At 42.7% G+C, this 23,409-nt stretch overlaps 3 protein-coding genes and 1 long non-coding RNA gene across 9 annotated transcripts; 2 read left to right on the forward strand and 2 right to left on the reverse strand.

The window, feature by feature from the left end:
- Nucleotides 1-2,329: 2,329 nt before the first annotated feature.
- LOC131891616 (protein pellino-like) lies at nt 2,330-10,048 on the forward strand (the record flags this gene model as incomplete). The annotated part of the gene is given in 8 exon segments (XM_059241241.1): nt 2,330-2,473; nt 2,715-2,923; nt 3,024-3,219; nt 3,675-3,838; nt 5,480-5,621; nt 7,855-8,030; nt 8,101-8,206; nt 9,360-10,048. Coding segments are annotated over 8 exon segments (1,340 nt in total), but the record flags the coding sequence as incomplete, so codon positions are not given.
- LOC131891617 (uncharacterized) lies at nt 4,830-7,415 on the reverse strand. Of its 3 annotated transcripts, XR_009374436.1 has the most exons (5): nt 7,328-7,415; nt 6,380-7,255; nt 6,112-6,312; nt 5,400-5,745; nt 4,830-5,285 (listed from the first exon to the last, which is right to left on the reverse strand). It is a non-coding gene; the product is annotated as an uncharacterized LOC131891617 (long non-coding RNA). The 3 variants fall into 3 exon arrangements; XR_009374434.1 differs by lacking the exon at nt 6,112-6,312 and having other exon boundaries at nt 4,831-5,285; nt 6,449-7,255; XR_009374435.1 differs by lacking the exon at nt 6,112-6,312 and having other exon boundaries at nt 4,832-5,285; nt 6,600-7,255.
- LOC131891615 (uncharacterized) lies at nt 9,661-18,589 on the reverse strand. Of its 4 annotated transcripts, none has more exons than XM_059241238.1 (7): nt 18,437-18,581; nt 18,179-18,294; nt 17,838-18,041; nt 17,460-17,718; nt 16,897-17,252; nt 16,532-16,653; nt 9,661-11,217 (listed from the first exon to the last, which is right to left on the reverse strand). In XM_059241238.1, exons 2-7 carry the CDS (start codon nt 18,251-18,253, stop codon nt 10,389-10,391), a joined length of 1,845 nt encoding a protein of 614 aa, XP_059097221.1. In that variant the 5' UTR covers nt 18,254-18,294; nt 18,437-18,581; the 3' UTR covers nt 9,661-10,388. The 4 variants fall into 4 exon arrangements, with proteins under 4 accessions (XP_059097221.1, XP_059097220.1, XP_059097222.1 ...); XM_059241239.1 differs by lacking the exon at nt 9,661-11,217 and adding exons at nt 15,082-15,615; nt 16,217-16,312 and having other exon boundaries at nt 16,897-17,718; nt 18,437-18,589; XM_059241237.1 differs by having other exon boundaries at nt 16,897-17,718.
- A 231-nt stretch (nt 18,590-18,820) lies between these two features.
- On the forward strand, nt 18,821-23,286 carry LOC131892244 (uncharacterized). The gene is made up of 8 exons (XM_059242033.1): nt 18,821-19,116; nt 19,887-19,982; nt 20,054-20,656; nt 20,734-20,903; nt 20,978-21,066; nt 21,139-21,228; nt 22,001-22,086; nt 23,098-23,286. The coding sequence occupies exons 3-8, from the start codon at nt 20,273-20,275 to the stop codon at nt 23,284-23,286; spliced, it is 1,008 nt and encodes a 335-aa protein (XP_059098016.1). The 5' UTR covers nt 18,821-19,116; nt 19,887-19,982; nt 20,054-20,272.
- Nucleotides 23,287-23,409: the final 123 nt, after the last annotated feature.

Below are 23,409 nucleotides of genomic sequence, written 5' to 3' on the forward strand. Positions count from 1 at the left end.
AAAAAAAAAAATCCTGAAGCATTACCCTCTCTATAATGGCTAAATTTGACTTTTCTGTGGTTCATTCTTGTCTTGGTTGAAAGAATCCAAGCATTCGCGTCTAAATTGAGTTCAAAGCTATTTGAGACGGTAATAGATTCTCTTCCAATGTCGTCGACTATATATTGTATGTCTTTCCTTTCTAATTTCCTTGATGGAGGAAGGCAATCTCGCGATTTTCGAATATAATAATTACATGTATTTAAGATATTGGCAATGCATATATTGCCGATTCCCGGAAAGTGAGACTGATAGAAGCTCTGCCATGATGAAAATGTGAAGATTTAATATAACGGTTTTCGTCTTCGAAGTGATATTTGAGAGGAAATGAAATTTCTTCACCCTCATGGACTTTCTACTAGATTTTACAGTCCTGAAATTGACAATCATTCCATTGTCAATACATCAGATATATGTCCTTATTATAGTTTCCGTAATGCTCAGAACGTCGTCAGCGTCAGACAGGGCAAGTTATATCACTAAAAACGAATAGTAATAGCGAGTAGTTACATACGATGCTCTTCTGAATGTCGATGTACAAGAATGCCGTGCAGATTTGACAAAAAATGTGTGTGGACGTAAACATCTAGTGAAAGTAAGTCACATACATTGAAATAACCTTCAAGTATGTGATATTGAGATTCACAATAACATTTTATGCAATAGAAGCGGTTCTTTATCATTTTCTAATCTGTCTTTTCCAGTTAATTCAGCGAGGTCCAAATTTCCATGCACATCCCATTCAAAAATTATTTCGTTCATATTTTCTGGGATGTACGTTTTTAAATCCAAGTTAGGATAACATAGAGCAATCAAGCTATGCAAATTTTCCTTAGTTTTTGCATGGTGGAAAAATGTGAAGGAAAGTTTGGTATAATGTGCCTTTTGAGAGCATGTTCAAGCCCTCAAAAATCCCAGGTAGGTCGAACAAAGAAATCACCTGTCTTCTTTCTCGAGTTTGTTCATAGTTTAACTTGCTTCCATCTAATATGTTTAATATGACTACGAATCTTCTGTTGGTAGGAAATACATAGCCGTTGTTGATACAGTAGCTGTCTCAACAAGTTTGTCTTGGACACACTTTTAAATGGCATTCCAGATCAACCCAACATTCAAGGATCAATCAGGCCTGCCAATTCAAAGTTGTTGGTAGACCAAAAATCATAAAAAGAGAAACAATTGAAAATTGGCAAAATGAACTCTTTCATTTCATATAGCACGTTCGCTTTAGTTGGGTTAATAGTTTTTGTGAACAGGTGAGGTTGTATGATTTTGAAATATACAGTTCTGGCAGCAATGTGACATGGTGTGTCTATTTGTGAAAAGAGATCACAAAGGACGGTTCGGTTTTTAAACTTAATCGAACAACCTAATCCAACCTAACTTAACCCTACCTAACTGAACCCAGTCCAACCTAAGACGATATGAAAAACCCATAAAATCTGTACCCAAACCTGAACACCATTGGCCACAAATTTAAACATCAACACTGCCAACTAAGTGGTGGAAAATAACGTAGTCTGTTAGATGTGGATGACTACAATGCTAGACCGGATACATGTCAGCTATGACTTGAGTCGTTTTGAGGATAGTGGCTAAATTAACCAATTGAGATGGCCCCGTGCATGATACCCGGTAGCGGGAAGAAAAGCCCGTAAAAATCTAACCCCAAAATAAAGTATTTCTCAATATAAGTTTCAATGCTTAACAAGTCATTCTTTTCTGTCAATATAAATCATAATGTCATAGATGTATGGATATGGATGCATGGAAGTCATGATTATGTAAAGAATTACTTAGTTCAGCTTTTAAGCCTTCTTACATACATACATACATACATACATACATACATACATACATACATACATACATACATACATACATACATACATACATACATACATACATACATACATTTGTTTAAATTACTGCTCTCTAATATTCCCAGTTAGTACGTAGAACGTTGTTGTTTCTTCTTTTTTCTGTTGATTCTTGACTGCATCTTTTCAATCCGTTCTAATTTTGAGTACGGATTCTTGGCGCTTTGCGCTCTCTAGACCAAAAAAAATAGAAAACTGGCATTATCGCCAGGTTTTGGCAAGGCTGGACCCTTGAGTGACGACAATAGCTCCGACGACAGCAGCTTGATTCCGACTTTTCTGAGGGATCACCCATCAGCCAGCGCAGCTTTCGGGTTTGGACTCGCTGGAGAACGGCCGGAGAACGGCCATACCATAATAGGGCGTGAGGTCCAGCCGCATGCCGGACGAGAGCCGACACCCCGGGCCCTTGGCCCCCGAGGCGGGGGGCGAGCCGCGGGTGGAGCCGGAGACCGGTTCCGCCTCTTTGTCGGGTGGATCGTCGCCTCAAAAAAGCGGGCTGGTCAAATACGGCGAACTCATCATTCTCGGCTACAACGGCAGTTTGCCGCAAGGTAAGTCGGTCGGGCTGTGCCCCATCTCGGAACTCAACGGCCCACTGGGCGGCGCCCACCCCGTCCAAGACCCACCCACCCGCTGGTAGACACATCTGAGTGGTCAGTGGTGGTGGTGGTGGTCCGGCCCCTCCCGTGCCCTCCCTTGCCATCCCGTCCCACCCGGGTCCGTCCACGGGGTTGACACTCCGTCCGTGGAGTAATGTAATGCTGGTCTGCCTGGCCTTTTTTGTGTTTGTAGGCGATCGAGGCCGTCGTCGCTCCAAGTTTGTGTTGTATCGCCGTCAAAAGGCCAATGGTGTGATGCGGAGCCGTCACTATCCGGTCAAAACGCCCCAATCGGCTCAGGCCATCCACAACAATCAGCTCCACTCGATTTCCTACACCTTGTCCCGCCATCAAGCCGTCATCGTCGAGTACACACACGACCCCACCACCGATCTCTTCCAGGTAAAAACACCCCCTCAAGCCTGGACCCCTTTGGGCTCTCCGTCCCGATATTAGAGGATTATTAACTGTACCCATTCATGGGTCCGGTGATTCGCCGCAGATTGGTCGGAGTTCCGAGTCGCCCATCGACTTTGTGGTCATGGACACGGTGCCGGGCAATCAGGTTCAGGAGCGTGTCAACGCCCAATCCACCATATCCCGTTTCGCTTGTCGCATTCTGGCCCAACGGGACGAAGACGACCTCACGTGTCGCATCTACGCCGCCGGATTCGATTCGCAACGCAACATTTTCCTCGGTAGGTGGCGCCACCTGGGGATCCACGGGGGGGCTAATTTCGGGCGTTCATGCCCCGCTCCCCTGCTCCTCGCATAGGGCGCGTCACACCCAGCTCAACCCCGAGCCATGGGGGCCATGACATGCCGCGGCCAAGTATGGGGACACGCCTAACGTGCCCTCAGACTGGCTGAGCAGGGCTGGCCGATCCATCGAGATTGGGGGCCCTATTTTGACCCGGTCGATATCAACTATCTACTAGTCAGTATGGGCCTTCCCAATGTTGTCCTGGCCGGGCTGAAGTATTCTGGCAGTAACTGGTATATTCCATTAATAATAGCCCGGGGCCTAAAGACCACCCACCCTTGTTAACTGCCTACATGGTACTGATCTCTGTTACATGCCCGGGCTGGGATCTTCTGCCCCCAATTGGGCTTCATTTACTGAGAACTTGATTATCCACGGGGTTTGTTGCAGGCGAGCGAGCCACCAAATGGGAGACCGGTCAACAGGGCGTGGACGGTCTCACCACGAATGGTGTGCTCATCATGCATCCCAAAGGCGAATTCTGCCCACCGTCTAATTCGGCATCGACCACGCCCCCTGCTACCTCCAAACCTGGCATTTGGCGCGAAATATCCGTAAGCATTACTCCACTCAGGCTAAGCTGGCTATTGTTAGGAACCAGCTGAGAGAGCTTCGATTACTGGTTAGTGTTTTATAGGATTCGATCACGCCCTCTGATCGGTAAAGAGCCACCTAGTTCTGGAATGGTAATTGAAAGTTTGAAATGGTATTTCCCATCTTCTAATCATGTCGACACAAGTATTAGGACATTGAAGCAGGAAAGGAAGATGGTGTCATCAACAGTATTTGAGAGGTAACTCATACTTTTGAGGCTTAACAGTTCTTGGTCAAGCGATCAAGTCAGAGTTCCAATTCATTTATTCATGAGAGGAATGGTTTATGTCGCAATGCAATTTTAAAAACTGTCGCATCATTAAAATGCTGAAAAGATACTTTTCAGTCAAAAACAGCTGTCTTTGGACTTGTTTTTTAAGCGTTAGAATTTCTTATTTTTACAAAAGACTTAGAGCACTTTTTTTGTTTTAATATTGCTCGTTGTGTCTTGTTTTTAGTACCTCTACTGTATTGAAAAGTACCCCGGTGACCTCCCACAATGTGTGGTGACACCATCAGACAGTTGCTACTTAAAGGAGTCAATTTGTGAAGAATAGTATTGGGGCAGGTCCGAGAGCATTCAAGTTTAGAAATTGGCTCGAAAACTCGAACCATGTAAGGTAGCAGCACTAGAGAGCACTAGATGATTGCTTTAGCCTTTTGTACTTGATCAAGAATCATGTTAGTCATGACTAATACTAGCAAAGTACGAGAGTCCAGCAAAGCATTAAGAAAATTCGGAGGACTCACCACAACGGGAGTAGAGAGGAACTCAAAAGTGATGAAAAGAGAAAATTTGGCGGCACGAAAATCCTTTCTTTGACCTGTAGGACCCAATTTAAGAGCAAAACAGGATGTGCGGCGCATTCACCTCTTGGTCTTGAAGCAATCAACAATCGACGTGTTCTTTTGTATAGACGTAGAATGTCCTCCCCCGAGTTCAGAGACCAAATCATGTGAAATATGATAGGTTTGATCTTGAAAGTCGCCAAAACCTGGTTCATGATCTTTAAGAGGCAAGCAATGCCAGATGATGATTTAGTGCAAGAACAAAGAACAGAGTTAGCTTACCAATGTTGATTATTGAAGTCCCCTTATTATTACTTTTGAACAATTATAATGTTTAATAGTTGTTGACCATATTTCAATTATACACCATGTTGTCTTAAGATTTTTCGTCAAACTATTCAAAATCAATCACTTATGATGGACTTCAGGGACATTGATTGTGATGAAAGTAATCTGAGAGAAGCAATCACAAAAAAAGGTAGAAGCGAGCCCTATTATCTAGAGTGGCTTTATCAATTCATTTGCATTTCTTGCCCCTTTGATTTACAACATTTCTGATCAGCTCCAAAGATAACGCATCGCAATTGTCCTTGAACACACTTTCGCGAAGTTGATTCTCTGAAATGAAATAAAATGCCATTAATACCACCTCATGATATAATAGTCTCAAGTGTCCATTGCCCCATCTTTTCCCCTCGATCGAGTAAAATAACACGACACTTGCCTATTTACCTGACACGTTATGACCTTGCCACTCAATCCTTTGTATCCCCGTCGTCATAGTTTCATGGTTTATTGGACTTGTGTTGCAGGTGGGTGGAAGTGTGTTCGGCTTACGCGAAAGTCGAAGTGCGGCCCTACAAGGATCGCCAGTTCCCTCGGAAAGTAACACCCTAGTGGATGGAACCCTCATTGACCTTTGTGGAGCCACCTTACTCTGGAGAGCAGCGCACGGTAAGCAGGAGTGTCCATTCAATCCATTGTTTGCATTCGTTTAGTTCAACATCATTTAGTTGGACGTTAAAACCGAATAAACGGGTAGATCAGAAGCACAAAGGAGAGGTTTGAGTTTGTTCACCTGTTAGAAGTGAGAGATGAATTAGAGTTGTTCACGAATGCCCTTGTCACTTTCCAATCTAGACACACTTTTGGGTGGACTATGGGATTTGTAGTGTCAGTTATTTGGCATTTGGCATACAATCATAAATCAAACTGAAACTGTTCTAAAAAGTGCTATGCGAGACAAACCGAAGGTTAAAAGCTTGAGACTTAAATACGGATACGATCATTTGTAAGCACGTGGGATGATTTTGATGAAACTAGCTGAAGTTCAATAATGAAAAGTATGTATGTAAAATTTGACATAATGTCGCAACGTCCACTGTTGGGAAAAAGCCGTCTTTCAATCTTGGTCATAGAGCGGGGGGTCCCTGTTAGTACTTACTAGTGTTAAAGTGAATTATTTCAATGCCCTTTAGCCCGTTGTTGGTAATATCAACTGTGGTGAAAGAGAGATTCCATCTTAGAGGCTCTAGTCACTGATGGAATGATTACCAGCTGGTTGATTCAAACAAATCAGGTTATGTTTGTTAATTTTCCCATTGTATTGGGCAAGGTCATCTGGTCCAGACAGTCCCTAGTCAACCTAACAAAACGAATTATGTTAATTCTTATTTTTGATGCCAATAAATGTCATCTTTCTCTGTTCAAACCTGTTCTTTCGCCAAACGCACTAGTTTTGAATCACTTGCCGATAAATCGTAACTATAATGGCAACTCACATGTTAAGAAACAAAGGCTCTTCAAGATTGTCACTCTAAATTCTTGGACTAAGTTTGACTTTGAGATCGATAGGGTTTGGCTCTTTCAACTTTCCTTCTATGGGGTAAGAAAAGGAATCACGCGAGAATAGCAAGAAATTGTGCAATGTACCTGCCTGTCTGCCAGAAGAGAGGCATCTCTTTTGGATGAATACCATGTCTTCGTTGGTTGGTTGTTTCGTCAAGGAACTGATTTGACGCGAACACACACGGTATTGACAAAGCCTAGTCGAATTCGAAGGTGACGATGGTGTAATGAAATAGCTGTTGTTGTTCTTGTTGTGGTAGTGGTAGTAGCAGTCGTCGTCGAAATGGTTGTAATAGTGGGAGGGCCATGGACAAATAAATACCTGGGCTCTGTTGACTGGAATTTCCTTTGTTGTTCACATAATGTCCTTTTTTTCACTCGTCCTTCATCGTCAAATGATTCATTCCTGACGGAGCGTCAAGCCAAAGATTCATTGACTGATGCTATTAAGGTCATAATTGACCTCCATTATCTCAAATTTGTGGAAAATTTGACCAATTTTCCCATCGTCTAAAGTGGAGTGATGGGGGGACGAGAAGTAGGGAGAATACGCGTGCGTCTGATGTACTTTCCACTTGATAAACCATTCTCCTAACTTGCGTCACGTCATCTATTTTGCTCGTCTCCCAACTTTCGTACCTGACAGCTTAAACGGCGAAAGAACGATGGAAGAGATGGACCACGAGGATTGTCATGGTCTCAACTAGAAGTGTCCAAATATGACCATTGGAGCGAATACACTAAAAAAGAAACAATTAAAAGCGACGTGTCTTGGGTCTCGATGAGATGGTATTTGAAACAGTTGTACTCACCTTTTAAGACTCATTGATGATCGGTCGTGCTGAATGTTTGAAAACCAGAGGGAAAATGGTTTGTTTAGGCATCGTCCCGGCACAAATTGCAAATCCTATTAAAAATGCATTTTAGAAAAAAAGTCTTTCTCAGAGTTTTGATTGTTCGAATCTAGAATTGAAATTAAGAATGCATTTTGATCGGTCTAGAAATCGAGAAAAAAAAAAGAACTTATTACGATCCCTCTGAAAGCTGTCTATCTGCTGGTCATAGATTGTTGCGCCTTCATAATATAAACCGATGAATTCTGTTCTCGGTCTCTGTGTGATGCGTGAGTTGCGTGTTTTTGTTTTGTGTGTGTGTGTGTGTGTGTATGTTTGCGTGCGGTAGAATTAACTGCACGGTACTCTTTATATCTCTTGTGCCGCCACAATGACGCTCAATGGGACATGAGGTTTTTCCTCTCATCATTTTGGTTAGCATAAAAAATGATCATCTTCTTCCACTACTGACTTTGTATTTGTTTCTTCTCTTGGTCTCTGTTTAGGATTGGCTAACTCTCCCACGCCAAGACAACTCGAGCGATGTTTAGATGATTTAAATGCTGGTCGACCTCAATGTCCAGTTGGACTTCACACGCTCGTGGTACCAACGAGGAAAAATTCAAATCACGTCGCGCCCGAAGCCCAACCAGTCGTCTATTTGAGCTGTGGGCACGTTCAGGTACCAAGGAAAACCGCCCCACGGGTTTCATCTCAAGTCTGACTCCACCTATTGCTTGCTTGCCTTTCAGGGTCGCCACGAATGGGGAAGTCTAAATGACTCCAAAGGCTCGAAAACGTGTCCAATCTGTTTAGGAGCCTCCTCCACGGCATTACTGATGATGGGGAGTGAGCCAGGTGAGTCAAAGATGCTTGCTCAAAACATGAGCTTCTCGAATGACAGATTGGAGATTACCATACATGGTTGTCCGAAATTAGCATCCCTTCAATTTCAGACGATTTTTTTTTTCGTTTTACAAAATGCTCAATGACATTGGATTTTAGTAGAAACGCAGACTATATTTTTTTGAAAGGTTTGCTTTACCAGTAAACAATAATCCATAAATCTACGGCCTTCAAATGAGGCTATAGAATTAGGATACTTTTCGAACTGAGATTGTGCCTAATTTGGGTCAGTTGTTCATAGTTTTTTGAAACCCAAAACTTCAGTTGTGAAGCCAGGGAAGTAGAAAGCAAATGCCGTTATGTAAATCTGCTAATCGTCCAATCACAGATCCGTCGCAATACAGAACCAGCACAATAAATGCCATTTGCAACAATAATATTTTCACAAGAAGATTGAGTTTAGAGCATTTCTTTCTTTTTCACGGAACACGAAATTGGGACCTCCCCGTGTACTACTATGTAGTCATCCAGCCATGTGAAATGAATGCTGATGTTGTTGCTAAGAAAGTCGTCCAGAACTGTCTAAGCTAGATTTCAAGCTTTGCAGCTGCTGCTACCGAAGTATTTGATTGCATGCAGGTGTAAGTTCGATATACCGTTACCACCAAAGTGTCGAGACGCTCTAAGGGGGGAAACTTGTCCATGTTTAGTGGTGTTACGCACTCGATAAAGTAGAACCGTGGAGAGGGGGAATCATGTGAGATCGCCAAATACGCAACTTTCTCTCGAAGCAAGAAAGAAAGATGTCCACTGTTCTTCGAAACGGCAAATACGTGAATGACGATTGTAAACGAAACCGCGAATGGTTGCCATCAAGTGATTGGTTTCACTGTGATTTCATAGATTCATGTTAAAAAAGAAGCGTCCGTAGATTTAATGAAAGGGAATGATGCTCCGCAAAACTTGGCTATAAATTGCGTGAAGGTTCTTCGAAGATCAGGTTGACATTCATTAGTCAAGATTTCCGGAAATCAATTAGCAATCCTCAAATCATGGCGACTCCAAAAATCTATCCATCTGTTCGCACGAGCGAGATCGCCCGCCCGCCTTGAATTTGTTACTAATCCCTCTCAAATTGAATCGTTTCTTTTCCTCTTCGTCATAGGTTTCTATGTTGACTGTGAATCGCCGGATTATGCCTTCGTTCCTTGTGGGCATATGGCCTCCGAGAAAACTGTGAAATACTGGGCCAACGTGCCCATCCCTTGCGGAACCTCCGGATTTCAATCAGCTTGTCCATTTTGTGCAATGCCTCTCACGGGCACCCCTGGATATGTCAAATTGATATTTCAAGATAAATGCGATTGAAAGAAAAAAGCGACGCTCCTTCCTTCCTTCCTTCCTTTTTTCCTTCTTTCCTTTCTCTCTTCGCTCCCTCACCGAATTCCCTCTTCTCTTGATGATGATGATGATGATCACACCTTTTTCACTCAACTCATGACGTTTGCACAATGGCAACAAGCTACAAATACATACTCTCCCCAACTGTCAAGCTGTTTCCCTTGCCCACCTCGAGTTTTCGACCTTTCTTCGTCGTTGAGATTAGCACCAGAAGTCCACAATACATTTTGGAAAATATTCACACGAACTGGAAACCGACTGGAGATGCCTGTGTGGGATTTGGCCAAGGAATGAACGATTATTTTACTCGGGTGAAATCTGATTCAACCGCTTTAATTCTCGAGTGGTATGTGAACATGTGAAGAGATTCCATCCTCTTCATACGAATGAATACACTAAAATCCATAGTCAATTTGGTTTGGATTGAATAAATAACTAGAAATTATGCTGGTATTTGTTGCACTTTTGTTATTGTGTCGACCTCACGAACAATCCATTTTCACGCACATTGCTAGTACGATTGAGGGCTACGTACTAAGGCTGAATGAGGGTGCGAAAACACGATCATCCTTGTTTTGCCCTAGGGTGTCACATCCAAGACAGGCGATGTTCAATGACCGCTCCGAGCCGGTCCAATGCGTCGGCATGTCAGCATGAGGTCAAATTTATTGAGTGTATTATTTCCTTGCAAACATAATATGTTCCTATATATGATGATGATATGGCTGGCTGTATAATATATGTGAGATTCGGTTCCACAGTCTTCCGTGGAAGGTTGTGACTGGCTTTGGGACTAGTCCCAGAATCTGGGGTTCTCGAACTCCGAGTAACTGCCTAAGGCTCCTGGCGGCATAATTCGAGCCGAAACCGCCTGTCGGCGGGGCGTCTGGGGATATCGCCTTCTGTGATGAGGTCGGTAGGACTGGATTTGAGATCGTCGATCACTCACGAGGGTGCCATCGTTCTTCTTGCTGCCCCGGAATTCCGGCTCCAATGACACCTCTTCCTCGACGTATCCGGGTTTCAACCAGTCCCAATCAAAATCGTTCAGCGGATCCCCATCGTCATATTCTGCCGGAGTTTGAGGCTGAGGAGTCGTGGGGGGACTTTGGAGGAGATTGGGGCCCAGACCTGGCCCATAATCAGAATAATCGGCCACTTCCGGCGCTTTCTGACCGCCTTGTGGTTCCGGGGTGTCACCGTAGTAATCGAATTCTGGATATGCCATTGCTGGAGGTGCACTCGTGGATGGAGGAGTCGGCTGATAACGATGATCTGTTTGTTGGCGATCATAGTAAGGGCTCGGATTAAAGTGGACCGATGGATCCGGGTAAGGCATGTGATCGGGTTTGGGTGATGGCTGATTGAACTTTCGACGAGGAAAGTTGCTACCACTGGATGGCGTTGGAGGAGATGAGGCGAATGCTGGTGGCGCTTCGTATTGGTTCAAATTTTGATGGTTTTGGTGATATCGATCCTCAAAACCTGTGGATTGTGGCGGTGGCGATGCAAATGTCGTCGGGTCCTTTTTGATTGGAAGTTTCGAGTCCACATTGGAGTCCACGTTGGAGTTCACCAATGACGAGAAGGCCTGGTGGTAGCTCTGCCAGTTTTCTAATGGGCTGCAAAATAAAGATTGAATCACATGGTTACTCATCCATTGATTTTGGTCCCAAAGCTCCTGGCTAATCCTGATCGAGTGCGACCAAAAAATGACAATTAGACACAATCCCAAGTGTCCATTTCAGTTTCGCTCGTTGGAACTACTACTAGTGCTACTACTTAATGAGTCCACTCAATTCCTCGTTATTGGGAGCCATTCTCTGCACTTCTCGTGATATAATTTACTAACCACGATGCTCTTTCTCCGTCTGTTCTCTCGACAAGTATCTAGTTCCGTTATTACAGACTCTTCTCGCCTTGATTGCATGATGATGGCAAAAGTTCTTCTATCCATGTGTATGTGTGTAGCAAAGCCCAGTAACAATGAGGGTGTACGCGTACTTGTCGAACACTCGTAGATACAGTATGTACGTCCGTCCGTACGTAAGTACTCGTCCGTACGTATATAGACCTCTGACAGTCCAGAGAGGCGAAGTATCTCCATCCACCAATCGTCATCTGGAGGAGCATGATTTCAAGTCGACTACGCTCGTACGGAGTTTGTGGAGACGGGGGAGATATTTATCTTCTCCGCCCCCGTTGGTCCAAAGCATTGAAATCTCAGCACAATTGGTGTTTGAAGACGGCCTCCAAAATGGACGAGAAAATGGTAGGTAGAATGATGATGGTTGTAACCATTTGACTACCGTAAATCTTCAATCAACTCGAGGACGTGATGAAAAGCCTTGATTTTTATCAATGAGACTGTGGTATTGTACAAGGTACATGACTTCCATTGTGCGAAATCATAACTTGTCATTGGTCGATCTTTGAGCTTGAGATTGGCCGAACCATTACTGAGTGCATGATAGGGTTTCCTTCAGATCGTCATCATTTCCTCGATCGTACTTTATGTACTCATTTCGCTTACTTAGTAGCTTCTCATGTTGGGTTGAATGAGAGATCTGGGATTTTGATGGAGATGACTTCCATTGCATCTATCTGAACGTTTCGCTTTTCTTATGTATCCTGAGAATTTGTTTTTAGTGACAGAGAGACTTTTCAGCCACTTTTGGCTTCCGTCTCCGCTGAACATGACACGAATGAATGCACTGGTTTAAAGCTTGGCTATTTCGGAAATGGATGACTTGGTACGAGACGTATGGTCAATTAGAGATAAAAGAAAGGGACTGGAGAGGATTATGGTTGCGCCAAGGAAACCGGTGGGCTCGTTATTCATTTTAGATGGGCAATTGATCGATCAGAAATCAAATCAAAAGCTTAATGTACATCTGGTATCATGTTTCCAAACTACAATAATGAGCCATAATACCTCAGGAGAACAACTTATCGTGAATAGATTCTTGATTTGTGTGTGTCAGGGTCAATATCTTCGATAGGCTTTGAAACTGCTTCAGTGTAAACTTGTATAAGTTTGTTTTCAACATTGGTTTGAGAGATTGGCTGGTAATACTTATCCGTAATATACATTTTCCAATCCCATATTTTAAGGAATGAATAAAATTACATTGACATGAAACTTCCACCCCTCACTATCATGATTCACGAACCCTAAATTACCAACTTAAAGTGCAAAAACAGCAATCTATCCAGAAACACCTACTTCGAAATCCAACGTCATTATTGACATCAGATCAGTGTCAATTCTTTGATTATGCCAGACGCAACCAATGCACACAGAAAATGATTGTGGATCAATTCACACAGTTTTCGCCCATTTTACCTTTTTACAATTTAACTGTTCAACCATAGCTGGAAAGTAAAGAGAAAATGCCTCGAGTCCAAATTATACCTGGAAAAATCTTTATCACTAGGGGTTGGTAAAAAGTGCAAATCAGTAAAACATTTAAGGGGCAAAGTGGTGCACAATCAATCTATGTTTGCAAAACAGTGCAAAAAGGGCGGAAATGCGACAACAAGTGCAAAGAAAGAGAAAAAAATCATCCAATCGAATTAACCTGGAGAAGCAAGAAAGATCAGCTGGGTTGCATCTCTTCTACTCAGATACTTGAACGCATTGCCAAGCTTCATTTCTAGTTGTCTAGGGAAAAAAGGAATCATTTCATTTTAACGATGTGTCCCATTCTCCGTGAAGTGAAGTGAGAAGACAAACAGCGGGCCTGGTTGTATGGAGTAAAAGCATGGCAAGGCGCTAAGCCAACCTGCTCCAGCATGTATATCAATTAATTGTTTTTTTATTCAAGTTAACAGCTTGTAGGAGCAAATGGCATTCTCATCAAAAAGGAAAAAAAGTGTTCCTTAGAGCGATGAGGATAACTACTTTTGTCTTGACCATACGTATTGTCATTCTTCAAGCCTCATTCGTATGAAATGGATACCAAAAATCGTTGCCTATTGAATAATAAGTTATTCAGACCATCACTCAAATTAAATAAAAGATGAAGCAAGCCATCCATAACTCGTCAAACGTGATCAGCAGACCTCAAGGAAAAAGACGTCTTTTTGCCCCGAATAAAAATAAATAAATTGGGAAAATGCGAAAAAAGGTGAGAAAATACAAAAAAAAGGTTGTTTTTTTTTTATTAGCGAGAAGGTCGTTATTTGCCCCTTTTAGCCTCTTTGCTGCACGTTTTCTGTTACAAAATGCTAGGCACTAACCTGAATTTTATGCTTATCCCATTGCTGAGAGTGCTTTTGTTTGCTATATACTTTCGGTTTTTGGTAGGGTCAAAGCCATGATCGGAGGTAGAACTCAACTACAGCTCCCTTTTCTGCTGACTTTCCCAAATAGAAAAAAGGGAGCTGAATTTGATACCAAAACTTCATTGGTAGACCAAATATAGAATAAAGTTTAAGAGTTAACAATAAGACGAATCATATTTAAACTATACCAAAACCAAAAGAAGAAATAGTTTAAAACTTCTGCACGGAAGTAAATTTAAAACGCCTCCAAAAAGGTAAATCAAGTTAAGAGGGAATCAGGTAAGGAACCAAATAACAAAATGGCTAAAAGTGTTCTAAAACGGGGAAGAAAGTTTAAAAAAGTTGAAAGAGAGCCGAAATGTGGAGAAATGGCTAAAAAGTGGGAAGGTTGGAAATTTGGCCCAAAGAAATTCTTATCGCCGAAAAAGACCATAAAAAGTTAAAAAGTCTGTTCCAGGTGTTTACTTTGTTTTCGAGGCATATTCTAAGGCATGAAAATGTATTTGCAAACAAACTTATTGATATTTACCAAAACAAAATACCTATTATCATATATTGACACCCTTTTGAAAATCAGGGAAGAAAGCTTTATACTCTTTGGGTAGGGTATTATGTTAAGGTCACAATAGAGAACAAAATATTTTAAAACGCCCTTTTGTGTACCATTTGTTGCTGTTTCAGTTAAAGAAGAGCACCTGTCTAACCACTGATCAACAAAAACCAATGAACAAGAGTTCCCAAAAATTTGGCATTTGGTTTATGCTGGCTTTGAGGAGAATGAAAATTATGCTCATGAAAACTGCTTTTCATGAAAGAGAGTATCTACTGCGATAATCACAGGTCATGACTTTCACTCACGCTGGTTTCAAATAACATTTTATTGGCCAAGTTTCTGATAAACTTGGATAAATTCTGATAAAACTCTCTGATAAAATTCTCTGATAGATTTAGAGCATTTCTGACTTTCGCATTGAAGAATTGAAATATATTTGGAATCAGTGGCTCTCGTACTCCCGTTCGCACTATTCAGTTTTATTTGCACGTATCACGTAGAAGACCCGAAGGAAGTGCATTGCAATTTGACGAAACCTGTTGAGACCCTACCTGAATGACCATCAATCTTTGTATGTTCTCGGCGTTCATTCAGCAAATTTTCTTGTGAGACAATCTTTGAAGAATATATTAGCTTAAGACATTTGTTTATTGAACAAAGATGCCACGATTGCGAAATCGTTGGCGGCATATCATGACTAGGATTACATAAGGTTTCAAAACCATGATGAGATATACACAATGCATGTCGAAGGAGATTTGATGTCAAATCGATGTAAAGAAACGAAGTCAGGTTGTTGCATGGCAGCTTAAATCGTAGCAGCTAATGTGATCAGTCCCAATAATTGGACCGGTACAATTGATCAATCTTGGTGTAGCCATCATATACTGGATTCCCAGGAGGAGGAAGCGGATCTGAGGTAAAGGGTTCGACCTCTTCTTCCCGATGGTGATGTCGTTCGTATCCAGGATCAGATCGGGCCGTTATTCCAGTGGATCGCTCCTGAGGCGAATAGCGGCGTTTGTCTTCAGGTTTGTCCTCATAATCATAGTCAGGAGATTGATCTGATCTGCGGTAGGACTGGCCGGCTTCTTCGTGATCAATGGGCATCTCTGCATCCACGTTGTCGTTCACCAGAAAGGTGAACTGTTTATGATAGTTGGACCAATCGTTCAAAGGGCTAAAACGGGGAGAAGACTCGTTTCAGGTCCAGTGGAGAAGCATTAACATCAGAACCACCAAGCGGAATGCAGAGGACCATCGTTTGGTGGGTTGTCGAAGGGTGAATGAAAAGCGGTCCATGACGTGTTACAAAACCACCAGACACCTCGTCATCAGGACAGACCATCCAAATCATAGGACATGGCCATAATTGTGTGTGCAGGGAGTGTGGCGTGTAGAGTGAAGTTCGTTTCCCCGTCTCTTCTTCGTGCTCGATTATTGGTTGCCTTTTTTTGTACGTACTGTTCATGGTCATTATTGGTGTTTACACTTTCTACACATCGTTTCATCTGTTCGATCTCGTGTCGATAGCATACTTAAGTACCTAAATTGTTCCACGTTCACTTTTCATCTGGACCCTCACCGGTGCACATCCGTCATTGATTGGTATTTGTTTGTGGTGCCAAATGAGGTTTGATATGTTTGTTTTCCGTTAATTTGGGTGCATCTCGAAGATATGTACACATAGTATAACATGTGCTCTAGCGAAATATGTACTGTCTTTTTGTTTTCGAAGTAGTTTGCTTTTGTTCTACAGATTGTCAGGACCCAGTCCCTACCTGAAGTGATTCCGCCCATTGGGATTCAATTGAACTTCGGCTCTGTTCATGTCACCTAAACTTCTTGCCTTCTCCTGAACTTGGTTCAAGGTATTGCTGGACATTGAAAGAAAGAAAGGTGGTCTCAGGGAGTAATGGATTGGTGGTCAGTCAACGAACGGGTTGGTCAGAAAAAAACCGTTCCATGCACTAGTTAGTTTTTAGCGTCTTTGAACAACCATAGCACTACTAGTGGTGCTCAGTAGTTGCAGTAGTGGACGCTGCTACTCCTCTTCTTGGGTCCACTAATTTGAAAGGCGTGAAACAAGTACTTACACGAATTCGGTGAGAACCTGATTGGTGAAGGTGCCGTGTTGATTGTGAATGAACTTGGAATCCACCCATCGAAGTGCACTTTCGGGGGCCTCGGTCACCAGAGCTTGTTTATTCATATCGGGCTAGAAAGCGAAAACAACAATATTGCAATAAATATCCTGTTTTTTTCCCAATCCAGCTAGCTAGCTCTGATTTTGTTTCTTCCTTTTTTTGGAGGGGGGGGGGGGAGAAGAGAGGAGAGAGGGAATCAAATCATAGCTTATAATGTAAACTTGTTCCAGCCCTTTTGGCTCTATCGATTTCAGGTCAATTCTAGCTTAGGTAATCATTAATTCATGGCTCATGGCTCACGGCTTACGGCTTACCCTGTGACCAATGAGAGAGCTGGGCACTGCTGGCAAGGGACTGGACTCCTCATATCCGCCACCTTGGAATTGGTTCTTGACGTTGTAGGAAACGTGTTTCGGCTTTTGGTTGTGACGGTGGATGTTGAAATGCTTTCTTTTGGCATTCGTGGATGTTGGTGGTGGTGGATCCAGCGAATAATGCCCGGGAGCTTCGTCCTTAAAGCCAGTGGGTTGGTAGCCGGGATTGAAAGCCTCGGCCTGGAACCCACGTGGTGGGCTAAAGCCTTTGCTAGACTGTGGTTCTCTCTCTTGATAAGGATAGGGATCATCGTCACGTTCAGGAGCGTTAGGATAGGTATCGGCTTCGGAGGAATCTGTAAAAGGCATAGGTTCAGGTAGAACGGGCTGGGGTTGGAACTGATATCGTGGGCCTTTGGAGAGGGGCATCATATTTTGGCCTCGGGGGGGAATGGGAACCGCGTAGGGATCGAACTCGGGATAGCTTAAGCCTTGGTCGTCCTGAGTCAAAGCCGGTTGGGCAGTGTCTTGATAGGTCTGTCGGTTAGGGTTTGGGTAGTTACCGTGATGGTATTGGCTATTCAGCGACTCTGACTCCTTTTGCAGCAAAGCCTTCTTCTTCTTCTTCTTGTCGTTCTCTTCAGCCAGAAGTCGGAGTTTCTGGTTTCGTCGCTCTCGATCTTCATAGTCGCGATAACGAGCTCGCAAGATATGCTCGTACGGCAAGCGATTCTCGTTGGCGTTTTTCTGTTGATGCTTCTGTTGTTGTTGCTGTTGTTGTTGCTGCTGCTGGAGCGATTTTTTCAGACTTGGTCGAGTTCTCTGCAATAGAAAGTGAACTTGCTTGATCAGACCGTCCACTGTTGCAACCTAAGTTTGTCCGTGAATGGCAAATATGGTTTCATTGACCAAGACAGCCAACGTGTGTTTCTTTCCATCACCTTTCTGGGCGAGATGGTGCGATGTCCTCGTTTCCTGGTCCGCCCTCCGCCATTACCCCCACCATTACCACCACCAAAACTGGGCGTTTTGTTAGCATCCCTAGATTCTTGATGACCCCTGATGGGCGGGAGCAAAAGGGGATAGCGAGGTTGAGGGGACAGTAGACGCCGCAGGCGTTTCATCGAGCTCTGCGGCCTTAAGCCCTGCAAATACGACCGAGTGAGAAGGGTGGGTGGGTCGACCTCGAAGAGCGTTTGTCTCCCTAGCATTTTCGTGCCTTGTTAAGTAAGCATGGCTTTGCGCGTGCATGGAAAGGGTGAAAACGAGCTCTTTGACTTACCAATCCATTTGTGGCAAATATGAGGTGAATGGCAAACAAGTAGAGTGACACCGTCGTCAAAAGTGACAACTTCATGATGCTGGCTGGCTGGCTGGCTGGCTGGCTGGCTGTCTATCCTGGAACAGAAATGTTACAATGTTCATTGGGATTCAAGCCGCAAACATGCAAGCATGCACGAGTTGTGGGTATGTACATGTTTTTTTCATTGGATGGAGAGGGAAGAAGGGTATGAATGGAAAAAACGATCAACTGGCTAACCTTTTCTTCCCTTGATCACTTTATGAGCACCAGAAAGAATGGTCAACTTTAGGATGGATTCACTACGAGATGTTCTCGATCACTTTGTCGCCAATCTACTGACGGTGGTTGGAAGTTGATGTTCGGTGTAAAGGCGCGAGAAAAGTGAAAATCATCATCGCTCCCGCCGGCCGCATCCCACTGAAACGAGGTTGCGTTTTTCAAGGCTCAATTCATTCTTCTCGATCTGCTTGCTTACGGTTTGATTCTAACTCATCATAGTTCCATTCATGTCTAACATATCTATCTATGAATAACCCTCACAAGTCAAAAGGTTCGTTTGTCGACGGATCGACGTATCCAGGAAAAGACTCTGTAATTAGCTCGACCCTTGTCTACCCATTTACCTCGTACCTATCTACCTACCTACCTACCCATAGTACACATATAGATACGTAATACACATCTAACTCTAGTCATATCGAATAGCTCCTGGCATTAAACGAACATACTAATGTGTGTATGTGTATGTGTGTCGTGTGAAGTTTGTATTCCGGCTTTCTTGACCAATCAATGGTTGGGTTGGGTTGGGTTGGGAAGCCAGCGTGTCAACGAGCAGTTCAGAAAGTTTCCTATGACCATCAACATGTTTCAGTTTGTTATCCTGTCAATGGCACTCTTGTTCATTTCGGACCAGGCAGGTACGTCATAAAATTGGTCCTGAATTCAATGAGGGAATGATCAGTCTCAAAACGTGATCCTTAATATAGGCCTGTGTGACGTTTTGTTCGGTTACTTTTCATTTTAACGAGTCAGTGAAATTCGAAACCGTGTTTTATCATTGAATGCACACGAATGGAGTGAATAACGATTAAAGTATAAAAATGTTGAGTGAGGGTAGGAGACTAACTTCACGAGCAAAAAAAACAGCCTCAAAATATGCATCTTTGTTTGCATGCATAGGGATTACATGAATAGACTTTTTTTCTTTTCGAGCAATAAATCACATTTGGTATTGATTTTTTCAAGCAAAATGCCCAAAAACACTTTTTTTTCTACCTTTAAAAGCTTTTTGTATTGTAATGCCATGCCATGACAAAGAATTTAAACAAAAATATTAGTATAATCATTATCATTACCAACCAAATACGACAAATGTTAGTCTCCTTCAATACTACTACTATAACTTGTCTTCACTAACCCCCTATCATTTTTCATAATGACAGAATAACAGAAAACGTGCCGATAACGTTTTTAGTTGAATCATATTTAATTTTTTTATTGCTTTAGGCACGTCCTCAACTAAATTCCCATTCAAAGTCAAAAAGGTCCCCCCCCTCCCCCCTCGAAATTCCGCTGACAAATCAAATTGAAGTGACTCGATGAAGTTTTTGAAATCGAATTGAACCCATTTCTGACCATGCTTTGGTAGCAAACAGTGAGCGCTCAAAAATGTGATCTCTCTTCCAAGGGGCCATTGAGTGCTACACTGGCGAAAATTCTGGACCATCCCAGAACATCAAAGACTGCGGGGATCAAGTGGCTCAATGCAAGAAGGAAATCAGAGGTAAGGTGCTCGGCATGATGGAAAGATCAGTCAAAATCAGTCCTAATTCCACTCGGCCGTTTGATGTCTAGAGTTTCACGACGAAAGCTTGCCCACGACCAATTACTACTGCGGTGGAAGCAACAATGAGGATAAATGTGAAGTTGTCGACGGGACCAATCTAAAGAAAACCGTATGCACATGCACAGGGAATTTGTGCAATCAGGCCTACGCTTCAAGATTCTCCGTTCCATTAACAATGCTTGTCGTGCTCATGGTCATTGCTCACGGATAGATTGAAATGAAATACAATGGATTACGTCGTTGATTACTTACTTTTGAAAAGCCACCATCTGTCCCTTCTTCATAGCAGTAACGTGACCCAGAGATGGACTTTTTCGCCCACTGACATCTCTGAACGGATGAACAGAGTTGCCGTAGAATCTGGTCACCACGGTCTCTTGGCTGCATGCCAAGAAAGTTGCTTTTGGTGGGACAAGATTTTGTTTATCTCGAAAATGTCAGCCAAAGGATTTTGCGAATACGAATCGTTTAAACGTGGGATCAAGGAGCAGGACAAGTTTCTGCAATTCATCTCCACGCTAAAAGTGAACAACAATAACATCATCAACAACAACAACAATCATTATAGCAGCTATAACAATGTGGTGTCATCGAGAAACGGATCCACGACAGTAAGGCATAGAATAATTTTCCGAAATCAATTTGGCGTTGGTTCCAAAGCCAGTCTTGGAATGCCTTCCTCATTCAGTCTGGGTTTGATCAATTGGAGGCTTTATGCGCTCTTTTGGACGAGCGGCAAAATCGAATGGGCGATTTACTCGCTACCGCAACCACAGATCCTCCTCCTGCATCAATGGAAAATACATCGCCACCTGCAATGATGATAGATGGAACGTCCAAAGACTTGGAATCGTCGAGGTAGTGAGAGTGGAAATGAGCCAATCATCACAATGTTGGTGAACTGTTAATCAGGCTCCAGAGCGCCTTTCTAGGTCCATGTTGGCTCGGCGACACTCCTTGGCCAGTATGGAACATCAGCCTGATGTGGAAAAAAATAGGAAGGAAAAATCCCCGTGGGGAAAGGAAAGTATCTTCTATTCACCCACGTTCGATACATGTTTTACCCCTCAGGATTTGCCTCTTGGCACATTTTAGGTCAAGAATATCATCAGTACTCGCCGTGATTCCTCTCGCAAACGGAGTTGCCCTCAAGAGCCCTCTTGGAGGACGAAAAATCATTCCGGTGAACAGAATTTTGCATTGACCGGTTATGAGCGAACCACTAGCAAAAGTAGGGAAAGGTCGACATTTTAGAACAAAGCCTTAAACCTAAGGTGGCAGCCAAATAAAGGTTTGTCAAAATGGCATGTTGTCAAGAAATTTGAGGTTGAAAATGACTTTTTTGAGCATTTAAGGCACCAAAGGGTCTGTATTGATTTCTGATGTCCATGAATTGCAAGAAATAAAAAGACCATTCGTCAATTGTTGCTCTGTCGAAATGATAACAAACAACTTCATATTTCTGATCTCATGTCCAGGGGGGTCACTCATTTTCTTCACCATCATTAGGCACAAGTTTCGATTATAAAGAATGTCGATCTTTAGCAATTTGTTGACTTGTCAAACTTTGGCTTCTTCGAGAATTTTCCAAAATGTGCCATACGGAACCTCGTCCCCACGTCAGATTCAATTTTCATTTATGTGACGTTGTACTTTTATTGATTCGTCTTCACAAGCCTGAGGAACTTTACCCAAAAAGTATCTTCCTTTAGCAAAAAAACCCGCATTTAGAGCTATTTAGAACTTTTCTTGGCAATTTTCCTCTCAAGTTGTGAGGTCTGCAGATCCTGATCGGTGAATGCACGACCCCAAGCAAATGAATCCTGAAATGGTCATCGAAGAGCATGCGTTCAACTTATTATTGAGAAATCCTCGAACAATCCAGAGTCTAACATGTCAATACATAGGGAAAAAATTGAACTGGATTTGAAGAATTTTGAATCCCATCTTTTCAGCGACCAAAGAGAGAAGGCCTCGATTTTGTCAATCCGACGACTTTGTTGGGCAGATGCCGACGGAGACAAAAAAGGATAATTTGGAGGTAAGATTTTTTTTCTGCCTCCGAAACGCCACTGAGAATGAAATTCCCAGCAGGTCAACTATTGTTCTTCGTCATGTTAGATACATTTTTATGTAATGTCTGATGCACGCAACAATTGTAGTTAGTTACTGAAGCCAGCCATGACATCATTCATACCCTGATAGGTAGTGTCATGTCCTGTCTGTGGGTGTGGTTAGCATCGAAAAGTTTCCGTCAGAAAGGTCGGGGAGGAGATTCAAACCGTAGACCATTCCTAATGCTTAGAAATACCATGCCACCTCCCGGAAGGTTTACTTCCGTCACAGTGATTTGAATAAATGACACCTAAGGATAGGATTCTTGTCTTGTTCATGCTACCTCTTAGACCGCTCGGCTACACCAGCTACACCAGTTGGTGGATCTGGCCCTAGAGTAAAATATCGATCTGTAATTATAGTCAAAAACTCATCAAAGGCTGACTTAAAAGATGCTTCTGGATCGAAGCCTGCATGTTCCATACGAATGTTAAGGGGGAAGCAAATAGAAAAATTAAAAATGGGTGCGTGACAAAAAGGAAGGATCTTTGGACCTGTTCGACCTTTTGCAAACCTGTTGAACGCATTGGAGCCCAAATGGCCGAGGCAGATTCAAGATGTGGTTGAACATTCGACTTGTACAGAGTTAGCATATTGATACTATCTCTGGACTTACATGTCCGTTATATGCAACCGCACATTTGAAAAGATTTCCTTACCTCCAACCATTCATTATCAACTAGTAGAGTGTTGAATGGCGTCAACCCAAAAGCCATCTACAGTATATAACGGCATGAAACATTCCTCTCCCCATCCCAAGACTAGATGTGATCTACTGTAGGACCTTTTCCAAACGACTAGAATCTAATTTTATTGAGATATTGATATCAATACTGAGCGTTTGAAGTGAAACAAATAATATCATGGAAAGGAGGGAGAGAACCTTTTATGAAACCCTGTGGGTCACCAGACTTGACATCATCTTAATTTGTCCCAGGCATCAATCTCAACGTACGACCATCTTTTGTTGCCACCCATGGACCTCCAATTTACCGAAGAATCTCAGTCCTTACCTGGAAGTCCGAGCAGAGTTTCAACTGTGTTCTTTTATGATGATCAGATGTTTGAACAAGGTAAAATGAAACATTTTTCTTGGTCTACAGGTAAGCCTGAAATGCTATATTGAAACGATTTCCTCATCAAATATTGCAAACCCCGAATCCAATGAGACACTCGCGCAAAAACAACTTTTTTTATTAGGCATGATATTTTTTATGACTTTTCAATTGTTTTCATAAAAAAGAATGAA

The sequence above is a fragment of the Tigriopus californicus genome, chromosome 12 (assembly GCF_007210705.1).
Source record: "Tigriopus californicus strain San Diego chromosome 12, Tcal_SD_v2.1, whole genome shotgun sequence".
Classification (NCBI taxonomy): domain Eukaryota; kingdom Metazoa; phylum Arthropoda; class Copepoda; order Harpacticoida; family Harpacticidae; genus Tigriopus; species Tigriopus californicus.